The 27,041-nt window shown below is 37.4% G+C and overlaps 2 protein-coding genes across 2 annotated transcripts in view; one reads left to right on the top strand and one right to left on the bottom strand.

Moving 5' to 3' along the window:
* edar (ectodysplasin A receptor) overlaps positions 1-489 on the bottom strand; it is a 35,650-nt gene extending 35,161 nt beyond the window's left edge. The window contains exon 1 of the mRNA XM_055154121.1: positions 308-489. The gene's annotated coding sequence lies outside the window, so the exon portion shown is untranslated. The remainder of the gene's footprint in view (positions 1-307) is intronic.
* A 6,438-nt stretch (positions 490-6,927) lies between these two features.
* The window catches only part of LOC110156080 (E3 ubiquitin-protein ligase SH3RF3), a 108,612-nt gene continuing 88,498 nt past the window's right edge, over positions 6,928-27,041 (top strand). Inside the window, exon 1 of the mRNA XM_020920264.2 lies at positions 6,928-7,329. Within this exon, the coding sequence (XP_020775923.2) occupies positions 6,928-7,329 (402 nt within the window). The remainder of the gene's footprint in view (positions 7,330-27,041) is intronic.

The raw sequence follows: 27,041 nt of genomic DNA, 5'->3' as shown, positions 1-27,041 counted from the left end.
CAGGCTTACAGCCTTACCTAATAAAAAGTAAACAAATAAATAAAAAAGATTAAAAACTAAAGGATGCACCATCACGTATGACATCTGCTGAACTTGAATAGTTAGCCTATTTAACTCAAGGTAGGCTGCAACTCCACCAACTGCATGTAAGTGAAAAGCGGATTTACAAATCTCTTACAACTTTCTGTTGTTACTTTTTATTAAGTTAAACTTTGACTGAAGTTTAGTTGCACATAATAAGTATTGCTACAGGAATTTCCCCCAAGTCTTGCAGCAGTCTGTCTTTACATTCCTGAGAGACGCTTACCTGTAGATCCGGGGTAGGCGGGCTGGCTGCTCGTCACTGTCCGCGGAACAGTGTGGGCTCTGCGGCGGGACGGTCCTGTCAGGGGTCGCCCTTCAGTCCCTAAGATCCAAGCTGGAGCATCTCACGAGATGTGTCTGAGTCCGGGTTTGTTGAACTTGTGCTACCACATGAGCGCATGTCGGACCGTGTGTGCTCCTGGCTCCTCCTGAGGACTTTTCTCCGCCCAAAACAAAAGTGAAGATGGTCCCAGGTAAAGACGCGGTGATGGGGAAGAGAACATGCTGTAGGCGACAATTCAACACCGCCCCCTGGTGTCCACGGGTAGGGAGTGTGGCCGAGGGAAAAGAGCTCCATGCAAGCTACTGTAATACTTTTTACAAGAGGCGAGTACCATTCAGGACCAACAAAAATCCTATTCAGTTAGTAAGCCAAAAATACCTAGTAATAATCAAACTAGGCCAAACTCTGTGTAAAGGGAGTTGTTTAAACTTTTACGTGGATGGCAACCACGTTTTGGCCAATGTGTAGCCTAGCAAGAAAACAAAAATAGCACAACACGGGTGGACAGATTTTCAAAATAAAAAACTGACTTCCTGGTTTTGGCTGGTTGGTAATAACAAAATTATGAAACGAGAAAATTAAGGAAAATTGTTATGCACTCGGCACTAATGTGAGTCAGTATAATCACATTTTCACAATCACAATTTTTGTGTTTTGGTCATTTTTAAGCAGCTTTTCCGTATTTTACCTAAACAAATGACAATTTATGCCTCTCCTTACTGTTGGCAGATATCAAATTGGTCAAAAATAGGGACACGTGAGACATTTCGTGTATAAAACTGTGACAAATGAATGATTTTGGATAATCTAATGGGACGGGGGACACAGGGTTCAAAATTTGGGACTGTCCCGGATAAATAGGGACGTCTGGTCACAATAAACTGTATTTTCTTGCATTATATCCGTTCTTTTTATATTTATCTTCAAAAGGTTAAACTTATCACTCCCATCTGCATCATTCAATATTATTTTCTTACTTTAGCAGATCGATGATTTCCACCATACTGCCATGTTGCTGCTACTGATGACCATCCAGCCTGAAGATTCTGATTTTCTGAGGTATACTTGCAATTCACTTTTATTTTTAAGGTAAAATTACTGACTAGTAAAGTAGATTTTTGGTGAAGGTTAAATTAAGGTATTGCTAAAGATTTATTTGCTAAAATTATCTTATTATTAAGCTTATATCATATTTCACACATGACTTCAATAATGCTATAGTTAGTCAAATTACACTTATAATGGCTTATTTCTATTACTAAGACTCTTTCATCGTTAAATCTTTACCGGTATTAAAGTTGTATTATTAACTTTTTGTCTGTAATCCCCCTCCACTGTTCTTTATGCCATAGCCAAACAAGTCTGTCGCCTACTCAAGTGAAGCCTGCACTGCATAGTACCTTAGGGGGGGGCTCTTCAAATAATCCCACCTCCCTTGGATCACAGGTACAGTGGTTTAGCGAGTGTTTGTGTGCGCTGTGAATGACTTGAGCTGTGTGTTGCCTGTCTGGGACTACCAGGCCTTGGACTTCTCCTCCTCCTTCCGCTCTGCTTCATCTTGATTCTTAGCCACAGGAAGGGTAAGATAAAAGAAATGCTTTGAAAACACCAGGAGTCCTGTAATTACTCTCCCTGCTGCCCTCTCTTTCTATCTATAATTTTTTACACTTTTGCTTTGCGTTTGTCTAATATTATTTCATCTTATGTAACTGTATTTTTCCCTATTTCTCTTTTCAATCACTTTTCATCTTCTTCTCTCCTCTTTCTTGTCTACAATATGTCGGCTTCCTCTTTTAGAGTTGCATTGAAGTCAATCCAGGGGCTTCCTGACTCAGCGGAGGGAGGAAGAGATTTGATGAAGGAGAGGATGGAGGGGATATGAAGAGGATAACAAGAAGACTGGTGAGTAGTGATGAGAGAAAGATGGTTGCTCTGTCACTGATCAGACCAAAACACAAATTAAGCAAAGCCTGTACTTACTGTCCTGTGATGGATGCCAGTATACACCAACAAGCAATGCACAAGCGGCGGTCTCATACAATCCAATCCAACTGTATTTCTATTGCACTTTAAAAATAAAAGAGATGACCAGAGTGCAGTGTGCTAGTGAGCTTTACATTTTTATGCAGAAATTACATTACATTACATTACATTACACAAAATGAAAACAGTATGTATTCATTAAATAGAAGAAGCAATCTCAAAACACAGAAGTGCTTAGAGTAGTTCCTAATTCCTAAGCAGTTCTAAGTAGTATCTATTTTCATTCTCTTACACTCTGGCTGGCTTGGCTGTGTTATCATGACATTGGCTCCTATCTATACTATATTTTTGCTTATATCATTAAGAATTTTTTGTCATTTTGCTTCAATTCAAAACATGTTTCTTAACCCAATGCAAACCTTTCCAGAAATACAGTCAATCAGATTATGAACACTAGAATAACAAAATTACACATATTGCAACAATTACATATATCTATAAATTAATCTGTATTCAATGGAGCACAGACAAAGACCATATTTAGTTTGAAGAATAGGTTATTGATTATTAATATAATGAACTAAACAAAAATAAAAGATTAATAAACAAAACTCTTTAATGATTCACTACTGTTCTCATGGAAATATAATAAGATTGTTCGTCAGCTGTCACATATCATTCTCTCACTGTTGCTTTATCCCCCACCCCCATGACCTTCAAAAAGAAAACTTCAAAGTAGTAGCTCGAAGAATAAATCTGTAGAGACCTAATTTGATTCTTGGTTTAATGAAGTTGGTATAACTTAAATTTACTAGAAAAAATGTTAAAAACAAACTTCCTTTTCCCTTAGGATGGTTTGATGTCTGTAAGAGTGAGATGAACATATGATTCAGTGCACTTTCCATGGGTGAGACACTGATGTCTTTTTCATCATAGTAATGTGTTCTCTCCAGGCCAATGATTCAAAAACATGAAACCAATGGGCTTAAAACATGACTCTAATGTTATGTTCAAGCAGTATGTGGATAGCAAAGCAAAGAGAGTTTCTTCAAGTAGAAATTAAATTTTAATCAAAGCTAATATATCATATACACCACTCTAAATTATAGATTTTGCTTGTAGATTATGAATTTGCTGTATGAAAGAGTGAGACTAATGGTTAAAAATATTTTTTACTACTTGCCCAACTTTGCTGAAACCTATCTGAAGTTAGGAAACAGGAACTTGCCAAAACTGGGCACTTTGGTCCAAGGAAAGTGCTAAAATGTGCATGAAGTATAGTATAGCACCTATTTAGCACTATTTTAAAAACATTTTGATACACCACCAACAACCTCACTCACATATCATATTCATACTTGGCAAGGTGAGTCAAGTGCCTTGCTCAAGGACACAACAACAGTATGCACGAGAGCCAGTGTTGCCCTAGAGGGGCCCCAACAGTCTTCTATCCAAGTATTATTCATGCACAGCTCTGCTAGCTTTCTGAAATCTGACAAGATAGGGCATTCTTAAAGTAATATAAAAAGTCCTCAAAGTGGTACCTGTAAAAGGAAACTGAACCCATGTAAAACTTCTAAAACTCATGTAACACTTTAACTCAGTGACCTCTTAGTGCCCCTTCAGTAATCTCACTGCACAAAGGCGTCACATCTTTTAACTGCTCTGTAACCAGCACCAGTTGCCATGGTGATGGGGTGTCAGATGACCTACTTTTTGCATAAATGCAGGACATAGTTCAATAAGAGAGATGTGTAGGCATAGGTACAAACTCATATATATTCATAACATCATTTAATCATTTTGGGCCTATAAATTTGATTTCCTCTTGGGCATTCACTTGGAAAACCCATCTATTTGTCAAGGAGTGATAGACTGCCTAAGGAGAGCTATCAATAAGTCCAGGAATTATATATAAAAGCCTCCTTTAAAGTCCGTATGGAGTGGAAGAAATGGGTTGATTTAAATATGAATGCACAAGCAAACACGTTTAATGCAAATGTGCCTGCCAAAGTCAAAACCTTTCATGAAAAAAAACAAACAAAAAAAACTTGAGCCTGATTTATCAATAAAATGAAATCCACAATGCATTTTTATCCTACCTCTTGTGACAAATGCTGCTTCTCTAATTGACATGTTTTTATTTTAGCAGCACCCAGCCTTTGTTTGGCTGACAGCGTCTTGTCCTGAAGGGAACCCAAACTGTGAAATTCAAATAGATCGAGGGGGAGATTTATCTGATAATAATTTTCTTCTGTCATTTTCAATTACTGGCTGTGGAGAATCACAGTCTAAAGTCGGTGACATTTGCGCTCAGGACATGAGTGGGTTTGATAAAGTTTACAAGCTTTTCCAGTTCTTGTAAGTTCTTGTGGTTATGGTAGTGGCTCTCAAAATACCCTTCTGTTGGTACTTCTTCAGCTGGTACACAGATGGCACTTCTTGTGTCTTGGTTTCATCAAATTGATTTAGTTTACTGTTGTCTATATTTTTGGTTTGGTTTTGATCTTCTTAAAGATGAATTATGTAACTTACTTGGGTGGGGGTCAGCCACCTGCCATATTGTTTGACCATAATGTTCCACTCTATATAGACTGGACCTGTAACTTGGCCTGGGGTATCATCTGCTTGTCTTCACAAAGATCGATACATTTTATGAAATACTGTGGAACATTCCAAGCATTGCAATAAAATGTATGGAGGCAAGAAGGTGGCGAACCCTTCACCAGAAAAGTTTGTTTGTGTACCTTAAGTTAAGCTTATATTAGTTTATTAAAGATGATGCAATGTCTTTATTGAAATCTCATTTAGACCAAGTTTTCTTGCAATCAGGTCTGGTTGTTATTACATCTATTTTTAGTCCTGATTTACAGTAGTCCTGGGCTTGACTTGCATAACATTTTGTAATACGCATTCTTTAGATTATGTTTTGGTTATCCTGTGATATTTGCTGGTTTTGTTCACAGCAATCTTTTAAATAGTTTAGTCCATTTTATTTTAGTGTGAGAATCACTTTTGTAATGGTGTTACAATAGTCTTTTCAACAATACAAATGCACAGGTTTTAGCTGTTGAGATTGCTCTGCTATTGCAACATTAAGCCATCATGGGCAAAAATAGAGCAATAAAAATGTCTGTAGACTGGAGATAAAATACAAAGCCGGTTTAGTGATGGCACAAGTCCTGAAGTTACCCTTTGTATGGTGCAGCATAGCTTACAGTTTGCTTACAAAGGCTGCTTTTCTTCTTACCCCATGCATGTGTGCACTTAAATGGCTAAAACATACCCTCATTGTTTTGAATTGCATTATGTAGCCAAAACACATCAGTCTCATACTTCATTGGCTACTGCATTCTCGGCCTTCACAATTCATCGTGGGTGGTAACAGGCGAGCCCCCATCATGCTTGGGAAGGCGTCTCTGTCATACCACGTACACACATACACACGCGCGTAAATCTTTCCCTAGGCTGGGAGAGTGAGAGCAGGGCACGTCTGAACAGGTGAACAGGGAATAAGCTAGTTCATAGACACAGGAAAGACAACAGTCTATATAGGCTAGAAGTCTGACTAATTGACAGTTTAATTAATTAGACATTTTGTATTTTATCTATGTACATGTGCATGTTGAAGTGCAAAGAAGAGCTTTCAGGCTGACATAAAACAGATGACTTTATTTAAAAAAATAAGCACATAACACACCAAAAAAATCTACTAATTATTACACCATTAACCACCATTAAAATCTTATCTAAAATTGAAAGAAATGGATTGCAGTGGAAACGAGGAAAAATCCAATTCAATTGTCACCACCGGGTGTCGCCACAAACCTACTTTCCCAGTGCAATACAGTGCTGAAGTTGTTGAGGTAATGCAGGAGGTCTGTGCCAGGTGGGCAGCATAAGGTGATGGCCTCTTTGCTTTTGTTCCATATTAAACACTATGGATTCTTTTGAATGTAGTACACGAACAGCCGATGAAATTTAGGGTTATACTGAAATATTCAATCTAGCCTAGATTTAAAAACGCTGGAAACATCCTCGTATAAAGTTGATGGTTTTGTCAATACAGTTATTTAAAGTACAGTAGCTATGCGTCTTTGTTCCGCTGCTCTCCGGTTCCACAGCGGTCAGGGCAGCTCTGGTTTTGCCCAGTGCTGAAGGTGTGGGAAGAAAACCTGGCTGGCAACAAGAGCAGCGGCAGGGGACCTTCCCATTTGTGGCGGTGGTCTCTCTCTCTCTCCCCCGTATCTCTGCCTCAGGTTCGTGCGCGCGCCGCGGTTTTGATGGGCGCGCGTATGATGATGATGAGAGCGTGACCTCACCGTTTTGTGCACAGCTGCTGTTGGAGAGAGCGGGAGGAGGAGACGAGCGCAGAGCCACCGAAACACAAACACGTTTCGGGAGACGGAGAGTGATCAGCGGAGAGCCTTCCTCCACAACTCCCGGGAACTGCCTCTTTGCGCGCGGGGACTCCAGTGCTGTGGAGCAGGGTCCGCCTCCCAGAATGTTCTGTGGTCTCGCTTCTTTTACACTGAACACAAACAAGTCTCCGCGACGTCCCGGACAGTGAAGCCCAGATGCTCACGCTCTCCGCCGACATGGACGAGTCTTCGTCGCTGCTGGATCTGCTGGAGTGCTCGGTGTGCCTGGAACGCCTGGACACCACGGCCAAGGTGCTGCCGTGCCAGCACACCTTCTGCCGCCGCTGCCTGGAGAACATTGTGAGCTCCAGAAACGAGCTCCGCTGCCCGGAGTGCCGCATCCTGGTGGACTGCGGGGTGGACGACCTCCCCGCGAACATCCTCCTGGTTCGCCTCTTGGACGGGATCAAGCAGCGACCCCAACGAGGCAACGGAACGGGCAGTCGGCAGTCCCTTCCCGGGGGCTCGCTTCAGGGCTACGCAGCAGGAATGTGCGCTTCTTCCCCGGGCAGTGCTATTAGAGAGCTGCCCACAGCCACCAGGAGCTCCCCTGTAAAGGTAGGTAATTTACTCACTGTTGCTGTTTCAAACACTCAACCATTGCAAAAAAAAAAAAAAAAACACCCATGACTTATGGGAACTGTTTGAGAACTGTCAACTTCACTTCTTCATCTCAGCTTGTGAAAAGTAATAGAATTGGTTAAAGGGATAAGCCCAACATCCATGCTGTGGAAAATGGGTTGTACATGGTCCCTGCCTCAAATGCTGTTTGCTTTATACGTGCAAATCCACGTGCTCAGAATGGGCACACATACAGCAGACCTGAGTGCAGCACAACTCATGTGACAGTTGGTGAAGACAAACTTGTACCAGGCTGAAGTTGTGGACGCACCGCAGAGGAGCAAGTTTGTCTCAAAATCTTTCTGAGGAAGTGCTCCATGTTTCACACGGATAGCTGTTATTACACTGTAGTTGTAGTGTACCACTTGTGTTAAATTAGGCATTGTTTTGGGTGTGCCTCTGGGTGTTTGTGACTGAGGTATAATTAGTTGCGGTGAGCCACAGACGGGAGCGGAGATGTGGGAGACCTCGCGGGTCACCTGTCTGTTCTGGTTGTTACTGTCCTGCTCCTGCCCTGTGGCCACATGCTGCAGCTGTGCACTATTTCATAACCTCTAGTCTGTGGGAGAGATCCATGTTATCTGTGGCTGCAATACAAGATAAAGAATGAAGCTTTATAGAGGATTTATGAGTATCAAAATATTTCCTCAAGATCTTGTGGTGGCATTGAAAACACATGTGAGTTGGCAGTTGTGCTGTCTTACTCAAAAGCAAACAATGACTTCATTTTTCTGGTTTAAGATAGTGATTTGCAAACTCTAGGAGGAGAGCCACTTTTGGGTTTATTTTAGGCATATCCTGTTGTACAAGTGAAGAAACAGATTTGTTTTTGTTATACGCTGTAGGTTTTTCAACTTTCCCACATAAAGCTTTGGTTCATCCTAACTTTCAATTCTGATTGGGTCCAGTTGAGTTTAGATTAAGTCTTAGTATTGCATTTTCCAGTAATACATGCTTTATAATCTTGTTTAGACCTATGAACCCTAATTTTGGCTCAGATGGAAGTTAATATACAAATATTTTCTGATGTAATGTGGAAAAAGTAAGGCTGTCAAATGAACACAATAGCACTGACGCTATTACTAGAGCTTTTTTACTATAATCCTGACCAAATACTGCAGGTTGTAACTCGTCACGGTAAACACATTTGTCAAGAGATTACTGTTTGACAAATATAGAAAGAAATTTGTCAAGTTTTAAATGAGAAAAGGTGGTTGTGCACAGTTAGGTTTGAGTTTTTGTTGCTGTGTGATTTACTCATTTATTGAACAGGAACACAGTGAACTATCACAGTAACAGAAGCATTGGCATCAGCTTGTGCCCGCCCCTGCGATATATAGGATCAGGTCGGGAACAGAATTGATTTAAGCAGTAGAGCACTTCAATGTGATGAAGAGCGGAGGAGTGAGCGGTCACTCATTCACAGCCAGTGAACAGGAATCCAAAGACTTAACATGTTATTTCAATACAGTCAATAGAGTTTAACCGCCCAGACAAGGAAGAGTAAATTTTATTGTCAGATAAACTACAAGCACTAACTCTATCTAATGTGCTGGTCTTGATCATAAACTTGGAAATTGGTTGTTATTGTTTTACATTGTGCAATACAATTGATCATTTATTTAGTAAGTGATACATATAATTTGAACTTTGAACTTTTTTGTGTATTTATGCTGTTTTTGGATCATCCTGACCTTTAATATCAAAATGACTCCTGTATGTCATCAACTTACAAGGTTTTAAAAAAAAAAAGTGTTAAACAGTCATTTCTTCATATCAGCTGCACTAAACAGCAAAGGTCTGTGTAGTTCTCTGTTCTTTTTGCGTGCACCTGGAGCAAAAGAGCTTGCAATTTGATACTCTTAGTTTTTAATATTGGAAAATCACACATGTTCATGCATATTCTGTGTTACACAGTAGTGTATACTAGTAATGGAAGTGGAATTGGTATTTACATTGACTGCACTGGTAAGTAAATTAATAGTTTTCTTATAGCAAGAAGCACAGCTGAAGTTACTCAATAGTGTATAACCCAATAAATCGTCTTGTGTATATACTCACTTCTACGGTTCAAAGTATCAGTTCTTTTACTTGAATTTATCTTGCACTACTTCATATTCTAGTACATAAACCCTGAAGTGAAATATCCACAGTGCTTAGAGCTTACTCTGTCCTTAGCCCTGTCCACTTTCTGTTTGTTTTAGAGTCCCTTTGAGACTGCGCTCTAGTGCTGCCTTTATTGGTCCTGGACACACACGCCACATTCACACATATAACCCATTAGCCTCCACAGACCCCCGCAGTCTCCACCTTCCACCTCCCACAGACCCCCACAGTACCCCACACACCACGGGGCCCCCACCCAATGATGAAAGTCTGAATTAATCTCTCCATTCATTGTATGTGTGTAAGTGCATGTGGATGTCAGTCTCCTGCTGGGTTAAGGCTCTTGTGAAGGAGCGAAAATGTGTTTTTGAGAGACACACTAATGTAATACAGCGCCATGGGAGTCAAATGGGTCAGTCCCGAATGTCCACGTGAGGTAATAAAGGTTGAGGAGGGGAATAGATGTGTTGCTATGGAAATAGATGAAGAGGCAAAAGTGCTGAGTCAACAATGAGGGCAGCTTATGCCCCAGTGCAGTTTGGGCTTCTGCTGCGGACCTGCTACTGCGGGATAGCATGGGTTTAAGATGAACTTTTGTACTAAATATTTTACATACACTATTTCACATGATCTAAAATGCTTTTTGTAATGTTACCTATGAGATTATATTGTTGTTTTATTCTAAATGTCTTTTTGACACTACACTGAACACAGACTTATTGCTTCTTTTTTGAAAGCTGAAATGTGTTCTACCACAAGTGCATGAATTGATAATTGTAAATTCTAAAAATTACTTCTGTCCAAATGTCTACTCAACCTCAGTCTTCTTTCCCCAACACTCCTGAAAAGGAATGATAAAGAAGAAAGTATATTATACATGTAGACATATCACAATAATTACTATATTGACTTATGGTTCGATACATGACAGAACAATATGTTTAGGTCAGTATTTATAATATAATGGGAATGTTTTCTTTTTACTAGTAGGGATTTTTTTTCTTAATAAGTACTTAGTGATTTATTTTGCTATTTATTTAAAGTAGCTCATGTTTTTAAACATTATTGTACATTTAGAAGTTTTTGGGGGATAATCCTGCTTTAGGGGTTTTATGTCATTCTGAATATTATCGTTTATCATCTATTTAGTTCAGCAATATATTGTACTTTAAAATGTGTTATCGGAACTGGTCACATGAAGAGTTTACAAACTGTAATTTAAGCAGAACTGTAAAACCATTTTACTCTTAATATTAATAGTGTACAGTTTCTGTATAATTTATCATAGAAACACATCTTAGTTAAATCTCTAACCGTCACTGTACAGCTCCCACAGTGTCCTGTTTCGGCAGTAACAGACTTTGGTAGGATATTATTACCCCCTGTCTTTGTTGTGCTCAGAGTACATCAGATGCAGAGATGACTCACCAGACAGTGGCTGTGCAATAAGAATTAGCTCAAAGTCACTCTGAGTTCGGGCCTAACGCAATACGTGACATTTCTCTGGTCATTGAAACCCCGGCACTCATAGTATCTTTATTGCAAATTCTTATGAACAACGGTTGCTCCACCGCATTTGATAGTTCCCTTCCCTGCGGTTGTTTCATCAAATCATATTCCGTAAAACTGTAGTGATTTTCACATTTTATGGAAGACACCTGATACAAAACAAATATGTTATGTAGGTGAATTTTGTATTTTGTATTATGTCTTTAATGTTTAATTAAATGGTTTGATCATGTAGTTGTACCTACTGACGAAGTAGTACGTTTGGAGTAAATTGGTGCAGTGGGAAACTTTTCAGTTTGCATGATCTCTGGAGAGGAAACTCGGATCACTGTGAGATTTTAAGATTTTTAGCATTAAAAACACCTATAATGGAATGCATACAAAATAGTTAAAGTTAATGGCATACTATGGAATATTTCTGAAAAAGCAATAATAACTCTATGGAGACAAGCAGTTGGCTGACTCTCCTCACCCCAGGAAAGTTACAAAGTGCATGTTTTGTGTATTGGATTGGTTTGTTGAAGCAGCAAGCAGCCTGGGAGTGCCATTCTAACTTATTATCATGTCATATTTACAAACAAAAGATTACAATAATTTAGTCTGGGCAAATTCATATTCCCACATGGTTTCTGAATGAGCAATTCAGTCTGACAATGCTGACAGTACTCTGGGAACGAAACTTTATTGTTATGAATTCAAAATGTCCTCAGTAGTTCTCTGTCTTTCATTACGTTGATCAATCTGTATTATGCTCAGTCAGGCCTCATGCATATCCTTTGTGAATTATTCAAATGCATTGTCCAAGTAACTCTTTCTTTTTACTTTCTGATTAGATTTTAAAAAGAATCTCGTTCTCCTTGAAAACTTAACCTTATTTGCTCTTCTTGTTACCTTGTCTGCACTGTAAACCTCCCTTTTTCCTCTAGAAGAAAGCTGTCTGTTGTTTTCATTGTGAATGGAGTTTCTTAGTCATCCCTGTCACAATATAGGAATTCTAATGGGTTCATCTCAATGACTTTTCCACATTAATTTATCGACTTTTACTTACTTTACTTTGACAGATGCAGTGTCTCCTGTACTATGAGATTACTTAAAGACACATTTGAACTTTAAGCTTTCTAAACATGCCTTTGCTGTTTACTTTAGGCCTGTCCACTGCCGAGATAGTTTGTCATTGCGATCCCACCGTTAATCTCCTCTCCTTGTCATCTTACCTGTGTTTACCTGGCTGCCGTGGCAACGCCTCTATTACCTCGGCGACAGCCTCAGAAATGATGTTGTGTCCTTTCATCTCAGATGCAATGCATTGCCCTGCCATTACCATGAGGTTGTACTAAGTGTGAGTTTGCTTTTCACAAGGAAGTAAGGTGTTACCTATATCATGTAATCATTTATTATTAGTAGTAATCTGTAGAGGGAATCACTTGTATTACTACAGATGTAACGTAGGCCTGTGAAATATGCTTCTTACTCCATGTAAACAAAAAAGGCCCTTTTATCTAAATAATTACAGCCTTTGTGATTTGATGATAAAGCCAACTCAAGCTGCAGTTAGAGCTTTAAATATATAATAAATATATTCTGCAGCCCCACTCCTTGTGCCTAGAGATAGTGTCTAGAATAAAATGTCCTATCTCACAATGCATGATTCTTTTCATTCTTTTCAACACATTTCGAAGTACGATATATTACTGAAGAGAATCAACAAAAAAATTATAATGCCACTGACACGATAATCCTAAAATAGAATTATCTGCACCTAAAATCCCCACTTTAGTAGTTAGTTTGTATCAATTCATGTGTTTCAGGCAAACTATTCCTTCCTGATTTGAAGGACTTTGTGAGGACTTTTCCCCCTTAAAATTTTTATTTGAATTGCTTAATTACTATGACCACAAATGATGATAGCCATAGTTTGAAAACCATTAGAAATCTAATCATAGAACAGAAAAAAAAGTTTCTGGCTAATACTAAGAAAAATTACCCAGAATAAGTATTGATCCCCCCCTTCAAATTTATTGTTCCATTTAAACATATATTGAAGGATAAATCAATATAGTAATTATTGTGTTTTGCCTAGTCACAATATTAACCTCAAATATGTTTACTTTAAAAGATACGATTTTAAACACATACGTTTTTCCTATTGAATGCACTAGTGTCTTTGTACACAGAAACGTCTATATTTCTGCCTGGTAACTGTGTGTCTTAAAGCCATTAGAAGCTCAATTCTCATTAGAAGCTGCTCTTAATTATTTCTTATCTTGACTTATTCGCTGATGTCGGAAAATAAATTAATTATTTTTAACAATATATTGGAGCATCCCTACAAGCAAACTGCATGCTGTTTGAATGGTAATTAAAAGAGAGACATCTCCTCTGCCTGTCTCCTGGGATGACTGGAGAATCATACAGTAACGGCAGCTCACAGTTGTGTATGGGGGAGTGCTTGTAACAACGCAGTTTATTGGTGAGCAAGTCTGTGCATCTTTTACTACTCTCTCTTTATTAGATAGCTATAAGGCACTGGCTGAATGATTTGGAATTACAGTGTGCAGGCAATATTTATTATTTGTTGTCAAAACAGTGCATCTGCCAATAGCAGGTTATTTTTTTGTTTTGCTATTTTCTATTTTTATCCTTGGAAAAACTAAACATAACTAAAATATATTTCTTAATAATAAATCGCATACTACAGTACTGTCCAGGAAATATTAGATTTTTCAGCTTGTACCCCTGTTTAGTTCTATGGAGCTCTTTTGTACCCAAGTTTTTATAGCGTGTACTCCTCTGAAGGAGCATTGGAGAACAGCTGGTGTTGTCCTCCTGTCTTGTATCGTCATTGGCAATTAGTTTGTTTATTTCTTAAAATCCATTTGAGGGAGGCAACAGATGTTAAAATATGATTGGAAACGGAAATAAATAAGTAAACACAAGAGTACATTATTATAAAGTTGCATTTTTGTAACAATATGTCTAGAACAGTAAAGTGGGGGTCCTTTATGGGTGTTTTATGGCACATTTCTGTAACTGACTAAAACAAATCTATTTTAAATTTTCAGTAGCATATATCCCCAAGGATCTCATAATAATAAAAATATATATTTCCTGTGATGATCTGCTATTTTGGTGATCGTATTGTGTTGCACTGCTTTCCTGTTTAATGCAGCTGTATGTTCAAACCACAGACTGTATAAAGAAGTGGACTAGAAGGAGTGTGACCAATCACAGTGCCATATGACCTTCCTGAGGAAGAGGATGGTGTAAGTTACTTTTAGAAGGCAATTTAGAGATACTAACAAGAAACTATAAATTGTGCTATAGTCGAAATTGTGTTCTGACTGTGATTTTTATTTATTTTTGTCTGTTCTATTCCCAATTTAACGTAATAATACTAAACTATTTGCTGTGCTCCATTTCAATCTGATTTCTGACAGTGTCTATGTTTATGCTAATGCAAAAATCTGATCATTGTCTGATTATCTGTGGTTTTGATGATCAGACTTCTTTTGTGCATGTAAACACGCCACAAATCAGACCTAATTCTTGTGTTATCTGATTGTTGTAATGATTTTTTTAATGTCCATGTAAATGTACCCAGCATTGCTTTTCTTTTCAATGGCAGATGCACTTTATCAGACCAACACATAGAGTGAAGTGGACTGAGGGAGTGTGATGACACCCATAGGGTCTTGTGCTGTCATAGGAGTGAATGTGGAGCCAAGTTCTTCATTAGAAATAGGAATTTATTTATGAACAAAATAGCAAAATAAAAAAAACAGAATCATGTAGATCTTAAAGATTAATACGAACAGATAAAATTTACGAGTCTGACAGCTGCAGTTCCAGAGAGAGGGGCGATGTTTTACAATGTAAAGTCAGTGGTAGCCAGAGTCGCCCTGTTGGGAAGGCGGTGGCTAGCAGGTTAGTTATGTCCATTTATATATACAGTCAATGGACCAACATAACAGTAGCAAAAGAAATTGCATCTTCTCAGTTTTGACACAATCATTTATCCAGATGACATACTGTGTGTCGGTTAACTAAATGCCGTGTGAGCATTTATTACATAAGAGTGTGGGTAATTACTGGGGTGTGCATGGCCTTGGATCTGCGGGATGTCATCTGTCAGTGTGTCATCCTTGGCCCCGGCGCTCTCAGATATGGAGATGAAATGAGCCCGGTCACACACTGCAGTGATGGAGAGAGCGGGCAGTCACAGAGACCGCCCGCTCCAGAGATGGGTTAATAAGACACTGGGAATAATGTGTGTAGGGCTGGGAGATATGACAAATCATTAATATCAGGATTTTTGTGGAGCCAGATCACAATTTTGATTTTATCACAGTTCATTTACAGTTTATATTTTTCCTTTGCTTTTAAGAGGTAAAAAAAAGTCTTCTTCTGAAAGTTCACAATTCACCATGATTGATGTGTGTGTGTGTGTGTGTGTGTGTGTGTATGATTAAACCCAAACCTAAACTTGGACTAGACAGTTGCATAATGATAGAACAGCACCAAACCAAATCTAGATCAGGACTTAATCATGATCAAATCAGGACCAAAACAAGACAAGTGTGAATGCAGTATAATTGTCATAGCATGGGGTTAATGCATAGATTTTTTTTATTTATGTCTCCATTGTAACTGCAACACAAACTAGCTAGTGCATCGTCCTCCCCAAAGTTCTATAAACTTAGTACAGAGTTATTTTTCTTCTCAGAATCTAAAATGTGTTGTAACATTTAAATAGTCAATGCATTCCCCTCAGTTTTGGCCTAGGCCCTTGTTAGCCTGTTAAGATTTTCACACAGTTCATCTTGTGATTTACAAAGATTTTTCTTTTTTTTTGTTACTAGAATATCACATTACTTTTATCTGGTGGTGCACCCCTTGGCCCATTTAGTGCTGTTTGGTTTGGGGCTACGGTGGTAAAGACTAAACAAGCATTGGAGCTTGCCTGCTATTCCCATGAGTGTCTGTGGACCATCCCCCTGTAGCACGACTCGCATGCACAGTCATAGGTCAAAGGTCAACGCCCTTGTGTCCATAACTATTGTTACTATGGAGATGAGGGTTAGATGTCAAAGCCACCGGTCACACCAATGGAATTGCATCGAGTGAAGCAGCGCCGGATTTTAATTGAAAATATGATAATGCCAGAATATTTGAAGGGTCAGTCTTGCAGCAGTAAATGATGAGGATGGAACGATAGCTACGGGTATTTGTCAAGAAATACATTTTAGGCCCTCAAAAGTGTTTTAATCATCCCAGTCTTCCCAAAATAAACTGGACAAACCTCTATGCAATAATTATGTATGCTACTGAAAAGTTCCACATTAAAATGATTTGCACGTAGAACACATGGTGTTCACATACACCAATTAAGTATTAAGTAGGGATGGGCATTCAATGAAATTTTCTTAATCGATCGTCGGAAGAATTAACGATCGATTATCGATTAATCATTAACGTGTTTATATTAAAATGATCATCATTATTATTACTATCTGCACTACTAATCTGCATAAATAAATTCAACTTTACGACATATAAACCGTAGCGACTCTAGAGCCACATCAGCCCGTTTGAGATTATAATGTGTTTTATGCAGTTTTGCGCAACTCTCACAGAAACGAAACCTAAAACCGCATCGCTAATTTGCATACACTCAGCGAAGATAAAACTACAGCTCTTGTGTCGCTGATGCGGTCAACTTCTGTTGGATTAAAAGACATGATTCAGTGGAATACAGGTTAGTGTGACCATATTTACGTTTGTCAAAACCGGGACACCGTACGGGGGGTGGGAGGTGGGTCCTCGTCGTCGCGCGACTCCCACCTGGTAAAACTTTTTCCCACTGGACACCGAAACATATGTGCTGCTTTGTACACTGTGCACATGGACCCTCACTTCACTTCACATCAACCTACATTCAGTTTGTCGATTAAAATGAACGTAATCGATGAATTTCTTAATGATCAATTATCAATTAATCGATTAATCATGCCCATCCCTAGTATTAAGTCAGTTTTATTTGCCAAAAATGGTCTATTTTGGCTTTAGATATCTGCAGTAATGTAATATGCAGTAATACAAATAATCTATTTTCTATAATAATATGTGAAGCATTCAATTTAGACAAGAAACGACTAACAACTAAAATGTGTGTAGACATTTTCAGTGAACATCCCATAGAAGTTGATAGACATTTGCATGTGCTTTACTATAGTTCCTGTGGTCCACAGACCTTCACCTGTACAGCTGCTGCAGTGCTGAACAGTCTGTCACATGTTTGAAGTGAGCGTCTCTCGTGGGAATAACATCACCCAAACACTACCTCCTGTTGCTCCTCTATGTACATTCACTTTTCCAGCTTGTATTCTTTAATGTTTTCTATCATGTTTGTCCTTGTAACACTTATTCTGATACTGCTGAAAACACTTGCTTACATCGTACTCCTCATAGGGCTGTGCAATGACTTGAAATTTAATTGTGATTATTGCAGTTATTGCTTAAATCCATTTTGAAAGATATGCACTGTCTGCCCCACAAAACCAAACATGACAACAACAGTGGCTTTTAAAGGGCCTATATTACATTATTTTCTGATCATTGTTATAATGGTGCTTCCTCATCAAAACATACCTGGAGTTGTATTTGACATTTATTAATTTATTGCTCATGCTATTAATCTGTTGACATCAATTCAAAGAGAACAACAACAACAACAACAAAAATTAACATAAACACATTTTTCTATGATTATTTGTCTTGTCTTTGCTGCATGAACAAAAGGAACAGGAAGAACATAAATCTTATAAACCCTGCTCCTATTTTGTTTCATTCACAAATGTTTAACCAACAAACCCTTTTTCTCAACCAGAAAATACTCCACATTGTGATATCATGTGGTAATACATGAAGTGCTCCACTGTATTTTTAAACTCTACACACCTTCACTGGAATAATCATTTGGATGATCTGAGCCCTGGAATGGCCAAGCTCTAATGAACAAAACATAAAGGGTAACTGTTAATTTGAAAGCGGTTGAAATCGGTTCAAGACACCACAAGGTGGAATGAGCATTTTGAGCTTTGGGGATGTAGACAGACAAATAATAAAGAGTTACTCAGACATGTGTGAATGAAACAAACACAGCTCCAGGTATGTTTTTGAGGAGGATTTTTTTTTTCATTGCATAATATAGGACTTTTAAAACAGGAATTACAAAACATTGCTCATAAATAATAAGTCTATTCCTCCTCAGCATGTTAAAAGGGCACTATGTAACTTTTCTAGTTTGGCGGTCTGCTACCTTTTTGTCTATATGGAGAAAAATAAACGTAATAATGTTAATAAACATAAATAAATATGAAGATCTGTTTTATTACTCAGAAATACATGCTTTCTTACTGTGAGCAGGGTCACTTCTCCACGGATCTCACATCTAAACTGCATGTAACTGTCTCCATGGAGATCTACATACAAGCTGAATGCCCTTCTGAGGAATATTCTTGGCAAAGAAGGAACCAAATAATTAAGTTTTTTTTTTTTTTTTTTTTCCATTATCAAGAAGCTCTATCTGCTCCTCATCTTTCAGTGTAACGAACGGAGAGAAGTTGAAACGCCCATTTTAGACTTGGCAGGCAGCAGACACTTGGCCCGGGCATAGTGTTTGAATTCGGAAACATTAAAACTAGCCTCATATCGACCTGCTGTTCACTCTCGCGTCTCTCTACACCACTTCATCTTCAGCACCTCTTATAAAACCATTCCTCTCATCTGACGTCATTGTTTTGCCTGTGTTTATTTGGCTCGAAGGAGTGGTTAAAGTTTCTTGGATGGTCTATCCAGTCCGGAGGGGATTTAGTCGGGTAAACATTGCCATAAATTACTCTTAAAATGTGATAATTGGACATTTTCATTGGTTTATTCAGTGAAATGCATAGAGTTATCCAGGGATTGTAAAATGTAGTGTCATTGTATTATTTCTTGGTTTAAAATAAATACTAGATAGATCAAGGTATATTGTTTTGAAGCATGCGTGAATTGTATTAGAATGGCTTAAGAGTTAAAATGGTCTGTGTACTACTTGGTTATACAACTCCCTGTACAATAGTAGTGTGGGAGTGTAAACAAAAGCCCAAAAATACCATATGGTTGTGTAAACTTCACTTGTTTTGGACAACTGACAGTAACTTGCACTGCCTCATCGGAGAGCGAGTTTTTGAAAAGATGTTTTAGTCTAACCTTGGGTAATTTTGCCTTAATTTTAATGGTTTCTGCTTCATCTTTCCATTGTAATAATGTTTCTAAATAATTGTGTTCATTGCGCTATTAAATTAGTACAATAAAAAATTGTATTTATTTTGTGGACCAGAAAAGTTTGAGTACCAGGCTTGTCCTTTGATCTGATGGTTGGCTGTTTGAATGCTGCTCTTGACATTTTATGTTTGAATGGGTGAGTTGTTCCTTGATGTAAAGTGCTTTGAGTTCCTTGAAGGTAGAAATTTGCTGTATACATGTGACCATTTAGCATTTATTTTAATTTCAATTTGATGTGCAGTTTATGATTTCATCAGGAGCATTTGAGAGAAAACTGAAATATGAACTGTTTGATTTCTAGAAGAACCCATGCATTTCAGAACAGTTTGTAGTGGTCTACACTATAGGGTGCACAGAGGACATAAATTGCAGCTGTTGCAATTTGATAATTGCAACTCAGTATGATAATTGCAACTGTTCTAATTGCAATTTCAATTTGATTTAGATGAATAGTGCAGCCCTTTTAATTGTAATCCTGAGTCCTTGCACTCCAGTATGCTGACAAGTAGGGAAATAAAATGGCCCTGCAAACTTTGAGCTTGCGTTCTTCATCTGGAGGATCTCAAATAATTAACCCCAGACGTTCGTCTAATGATATATTGAGGAAGTGGCTTAAACTTTCCTCTGAAAATACTGCTGTAGCTACATGCGAACATGCATATTTGGATGCAAAAGTTGGAGGTTATTTTAGGCCACTGTGATCCTCCTGTTCACAGCTCTGAGTGACTGCGATCAGCTTTCTACACTGACGTCTGTGTCCAAACATGCACTCCTGGCTCCGCATGTAATCTCCACTTATTTATGCATATTTGAGATCGTAACACGGGCTGCTTGTCTGTGTATTATGTTCAGCAGTGTGTGGAGAAACAGTTTTAGCAAAGTGTGAAAATTTTATCTTGGATATTTTACTAAACAATATGTTAATTGTAAGGCTGTGCAGTTCATTTAAGTATAATCAAGATTTGCGATTTTGTTCGAGAGGTCCACAAGCACTCCTCAGTCCTCAGTAAAAGTATGTGATTTGAAGTTTTATCCTGACCATGTTACATTATCACCTAAGTCTTAATTTAGACCTAAAGCTCAAACGTGTAACCTTCTTAATGTGAAGTGAGTGCTTTTGTGACTTGCTCCTGTGCTCATTGATAGACAAACATAAACACCCCTCACATTTGCTCACATCACAGATTTCTGTCATCTATGGGAAAAGATTTGAGTGTATGTAATTATTTCTTACAGTTTGAACAAAGAACAATTTTACTGTTGGCACACAATATTATTTTAATTACTGCTCTGTTCTTATATTTGCTTAGCCTTAGGGGCAGATCGTTTTTGTAGAAAACTATTATGCTTCCTTATTGTTTTAGTTAATATTCATTTCTGAACACTAGCTGTGGTTACATGCACACTCAAATCTGATATCAGATTTCTGGAGTTGTCCGGTTATTAAAATGACATGTAAGCAGCAACATCATGATTACATGAGTAATCTGATTTTATTCTGACCATGGTCCCTCAGATTACTCACATCAGATTTTGACTTTTTTTTTTTACATGTAAACATAGCTGTTATCTGTAGTTTTGATAACTACATTTTTGTACACCACTTCTGTTCATCCAAAGCCTTGTGTAAGACTTCAGCTTTATGTGTGTTCTTTCTTCCAAACTGTGTAACTGTGTAAGTGTGCTGCTGGCCACACTCTGGACTAAAGGTATTTGAAAAAGAGGAGTTGGGCCGAGAGTACAAAGGCCCAGTGGCAGCATCTTGTGAGTGTTTGGCTGTGAGTGAAAAGGAGGATCTATCTCCAGGACAGGATTATGTGAGGTCAGAAGAGCGCCCCCTCCTCCGCTGTTTGCTTTTGGTCACAATGAGCAGAAATGGCACAATCAAAGCCACTGTGTAAAAACTGAGCTGATTGTCTCTCCTCAGCCTTTAGAAATTATACCTGTTTTGTTTTTCGCTCATTCACTGTCACAACAAAAGACACAAAGAAAGCACCAAGATTTCCAATGCTATATTATCAGAGGCGTGTTTCCATAGCAACTTCACATACTTTTGATAGCAGTAATTTTCCCAAAATGTGAGAAAGAGGAAACATTTGGTGTGATGCTTGGGAAATGGCTTATCAGATATTTAATGAGTGCGTCTAAATAATATATTACACTACAATACAATAGCTTTGATTTCTGTAAAATCCATTTATGTTTATATTAAGTTAAGTGTGATATTTTTTGTTGGTTTGTTAGCAAGACCACAAAAGTAATGGTGGAAGCTAGTTCTTAGTTTCAGTAAAGCTGAATACATAATGTGAATGAAGATACAATTGCCATGACATGTGAACTATATTGGTTATGTTTGCATTATTATTAGGCAAGGCAAATTTATTTGCACAAAGTACACAAAATATTTCAAAGTGCTTTACAGAGTAATACAAAGAAATAAAAAAGTAAAAGTACTCAGTTTAAGTAAATTTAAGTAAATGTTTCATTTTAAATTGATTATGTATAGAATGTTGGCATATCACTTTATTTGAGGCAAGTGTTTGGCCTTTGAGTTCAATGAAGGTCTATGAGAGAGCCTGATGTTTCAAAAAAATCTGACGTCATTACGTTGCTTCTGCCCATTACTTTGTATCGCACCCCTGAACTACGTCTTGAGGGCGCAGGGTCGGGGCGGACTCAAATCAAGTGATTGGTCTGAATAAATGTGATCACAAACCTGACCTATTGTGATACAGCATGCTAGCTCATCCCTTCCAGGCCTAACTCTCTGCTGCATGGTCTTGCTATTGGCTAATGAATGGATAACAACAGAGCTGTGTGCTATGCAGTTATGGCAAGTTCAACTTTGAGTCAAGGGGAGTGAGAAACTGTTTTTAGGGAGTAATATGTCTTCTCTTTTGCGGGACCCTTCTGCCAAGCAAGAAAAGAAACATTGAGGTGAAAGGAGTGCATCTGGCTGAGGTGTATATCCTACGGCTCTGTTTGTGAATGGTGGATCAGGTTGTATTGTTGGGGCTGGTTGTGAGAGGTGCGTTAGGTTGGGTTGTTGGGGCTGGTTTTGAGCGGTGTGGATCAGGTTGTGCTGCTGCGTAAACTTTGCGCTTGGCTGTGCATTGTGTTCTGATATATATATATATATATATATATATATATATATATATATATATATATATATATATACTATATATATATATATAATATATATATATATATATTATATATATATATATACTTCAGCCATATATAATATATATATATATTTATAATATACACTGCAGTATACACAGTCAAACTGGTCTGCTTTGAGCCTGGATTTAAACATTGTCAGAGTCTCAAATTTGCAGGACTGTTCCAGATCTTAGCTGCATAGAATATAATATAGGGTCAAAATCATCAGACTTCTGCCATAGGGATGTCAGTAAAAGAAACAAAAACATGTTTTATCACAATGTGACATGCCTGATATATGATTTATTAGGTTATTTTCAGTTGGTTATCAAGGTACTATTTTATTGTGACCTTGGCATAGACTTAATAGAGTTAATAAGGTTATTATTAGCACTGCGGATCTTGTGTTATAGAGCACATATGTAACCTAATGGTTTTAATGACACTATATGAGTCATAGCTTTATTATGAGACTGTTGGCTACAAGAGGTGAATGTTCTCTTGCTGTACATGTAAGAATGATCTACAAGCCATTTTTATAAATGCATGGATTTTTCTTGATTGATTTGATATCAATTTAATATTTTTTGTTTACTTGTTTTACTTTTTACAAACTTGAATTCAAAGTTCATCGAATAATTTAAGTACAAGGATAGTGCTACAGATCAGTTTAAACCCCAATTCATACAATATTCATAGACAATAGTGACTTTGTTTTGCTTTGTTAATAATGTATAGGAGCCATAAGCGATGCATTTAACTGCCTCTAACGAGACACTCAGTCTTACACTAAAAAGTTTACATTTATATTTTAGTAAGTCTTCTCACTAATTAAATCAGAATCCCAAAACACAGGGAGGAGGATCAATGCTGCTGGCTCGTAGCTTTGAGGCAGGAGCGCTACATCTCTTGATTCAAAGAATGATGATTAGAAAAACACAGGTTTTTGTTTAGTTATCAAAACTAATTTATTTTCATTATTATTATTTTTAATTTGGATATTGATTTGTGAATTGAATTTGTTCCAGGTGACTTTTGTGACACAAACTCACCTCAGAGCAAGAAGATCCTGAGTTTGATTCAGGATGTGGAGATGGGTCCCCAGGTTTTGCACTGCGGCTGCCGCTGCAACCTGGCAGGTTGGCATTACTACAAATGCAGAGAACCGATTTGCGCATGGGGACAATAAAGTTCCTTGTTGATTTCTGTGATTTGGTTGGCATGTTAAAATACACTACCAGTCAAAAGTTTGGTCTCACCCTCTCATTGACTGATTACTACTTTATACATTTGTTATGCATTTGTACATATGTATAATATATGAAGTAAGATGTATAGAATCTTGTAGCTGTGTCCAAACTTTTGACTGATGCTGTTTAAACATACAGAGCCAGGCAAAAGTTTGGACACATACTGAATGAGAGGGTCAGTCCAAACTTTTAAATCATAGTTAATGTCAAAATAATAATGCCTAATACTGAATATACATAAGACTTTAAACCTTGCTGTTTTAACAGTAAGTCACGCAGTGTTTTGGTGTGATTTTTGCTCTTTTATGAGTGTCATGCTTCTCTGTGTGAGTGATGTGTGTCCTTCTGGAGACAGACTGAGCGATGATTGCAGCCACTTCTCCACTTGGCTCTCATTCATTGGTTTTATGTGCGCTCGAACTGGAACAGGTCCAAACTCATCTCATCCTTACTTGTGCGAGGCCTGCCAGCTCTATTAAAACACCACGGGTCACTGGACTGATATTTGGCCCAAGCTGCACACGTAGCTTACCACAGAGAGGAGGTGGTATGAGCTGTCCCGCTCACTGGGAGGTATGTGGACCTATAATGTAATGTCACTGATATAAATGCACAATGAAGCAACACAAATGGTTTATGGGAGAAGTTATTATCTTCATATTTAGATGCAGAAGTGTAAAGAATCAAATCAAGCATATGAATATAGCAAGCAATTTTGTCTTAGTAGATGAAAATGTATGATGCTAACCCTAACCCTAACCCTAACCCTGCTCCATTAACACTCTGAACCACAATTTATTGCTACGGTAAATGTCATGATATTGAAACTATTTTATGCCACAGACACAACAACCCTAAAGCAGGATAATCCTAGTAAACCCTTTTAAATGTAATGTAAAATGCATTGTTAAAAATCACAAGATTAAATAAAATATGTACTTATACATCCCTTTATAGTTCAAAGGTTACTGTACAAACACTAAATATAGGAAAAAGTTTTAAATCTGTGAAAACAAGGTACATATTTTGGTGGTTTAATTATTATGTATTATTGAAGGTTAAATTGATATTATGCAGCTTCTGTAGCAGTTCATCAACAGTTGTTTGTTTTTTATATATTTCTACTTTGGCCATTTAATTACCGTGCAGATAAATGAAGTATTAGCGTTATAATTTTTTTTCTCTTTTTATTCATAGTCTCTGAGATAAACCAATCTGCATAATACCAGGCAGACATCAGCACAATTAATTAAAAGAATGAACACTAATATAAACAATAATAATACTTTAAAAAATGCAGCTAAATAATAAACTGTACTAACCAAAATAGAGACAAAAACATGATAACAATAAAAGAGGGGGGGAAAAGCATTGTATGTAACTATTTAGCCTATATCTTTATCTTAACCCTGTGGCAGATCATGGCTGTGACTATCCAAAAGCTGCTTCATAACTGGATCAATAAGTATCACAGGACTGTATGCACTTATAACACCAGATACTTTGCCATTTATCATCTGTATTTGTTTTTAAGTATTACTCACATTGTTTACATTCATTTTATGCATTTATTTAAATCATATTCATAAATGTATTTTTTTCATATATATTTTTCATTTGATGTTGAATTTATATCCTGGAATTGCAGCTATTTATCTCTATTACCACACAGTTACCAAAACACAGAAAACTGCCCTGTATGAAGAAAACAAAACCATCCATCATTTCTATTTTGAAATAAAAAACACTTTGATAGCATAAAACTGTCGACGTGAAGAAATTATCTGCACCAAAGTTCAGCTTTGACAAAATCATTTTCTCTTCTCTCCAGCCACCGCCATTAAAGCAAATTTATAGGAGCGTCCTGTGTCTTAGTGCCTCTGACACATCTTTAGTCTTTAGCTGCACCAGTCAAAATCAGGCCTGTCACAATAAGTATGATATTGACTTACTGTTAAAAAAGTGTCTTAAGTGTATACCTTTTTGATTTGAAATGGTCATTAGAAGATAATAGCTCCCTATAGTCAAATTTTTGCCAGTGGTCAATGTTAAGCTGAGCAACTATTTTGTTATCATAAATATATAAAATAAAAATTATTTAATCTTTTAAATGTGTTTTATTAGTAGTGGCAAAAGTGACACATTTACTGCCCCCCAAAAAATGTATTCAGTAAAATTTGGTAAGTAAGGATTGGCTGTGCATAGTTTCAACCCGTGGGAAACACTGAGCAATATGGCATAAAATTAGCAATTTGCAATATGATATAACTGATGCTTGCCAAATGCTTTTTATCCATGGCCTCTCCTAGTACTAAGTTTCAGACTTTTAAAGTTGTTGAAAAGTTCTGCCCCCTGTCCACAAATCCTTCTCTTTTGTTATTATTAGTGCTTTGACATCAGCAGCTCATTCACGGTCAGTATTTAAACAAACAGTGACATTTCATGAGTGTGATATGGCCTGCAGGTGGGTACAGGAGCCAAAATTGTACTCAAGTAAGAGTAACATTAATAACAAAATAAATTCTCTTGGCAGAATTGGATATTTGACAGAACCAAATCTATATTTTACTATGGATCTTACCTAGATGACTGAGGGATTATACAGACATTATTTCAAAATAATTTTACTCAAGTAGAAGTACAAAGTAGTTGTAGAAATTACTCAAGAGTAAAAAAATGACTTGGAATCCTGGACTTGGAAGAAAAAAACATTAAATAATACACAAGAACTTGTATTTTCAAAGGATAGAAAATGAAATTTGTTTGCAAGAATGGTGCAAGAACACATGTTCATATAATTTCATATTGCCGACATAAAACTTTTGTTACTTGTAGACTTACTCACAGAAGGAAGAGTAACCACAACTTTTACACAATACTGTTACTTCAGTAAAAATATTACTCAAGAACTAGTAAAAGTATGAGAATAGAAAAATACAATATCTTTAAAAAGTATGACAAGTTAATGTAACTGAGTACTGCCCACCTCTGGACAGACAGGTTTGGATAGACCTCTGGACCCAGCCCTACTGATTCATAACTTTTTCAAATTTCTTGTTGTAGGTTAACATTTGTGCTGGGTATGATCAGATAATTAACATCTATAACCATAACACATTCTAGCTATCAACTAATAACTAGAGGCACATTCTGCTTTTATCAATTGCCGTTTATGTTTTATTTGCAATAGGTTCATTTAGAAGAGGGTTAACTAATTATAATGTCTTTTTAGAGTTATTGCATCAGACGCATAAAGTGGCCTTCAGTATTGTCGTTTATCATTATGTT

This window comes from Boleophthalmus pectinirostris, unplaced genomic scaffold, assembly GCF_026225935.1.
Source record: "Boleophthalmus pectinirostris isolate CB_2022bp ecotype Guang Dong unplaced genomic scaffold, ASM2622593v1 HiC_scaffold_1, whole genome shotgun sequence".
Classification (NCBI taxonomy): Eukaryota; Metazoa; Chordata; class Actinopteri; order Gobiiformes; family Gobiidae; genus Boleophthalmus; species Boleophthalmus pectinirostris.
Note: the sequence above shows the minus strand (reverse complement) of the source record. Positions and strands in the feature narration are given on the sequence as shown.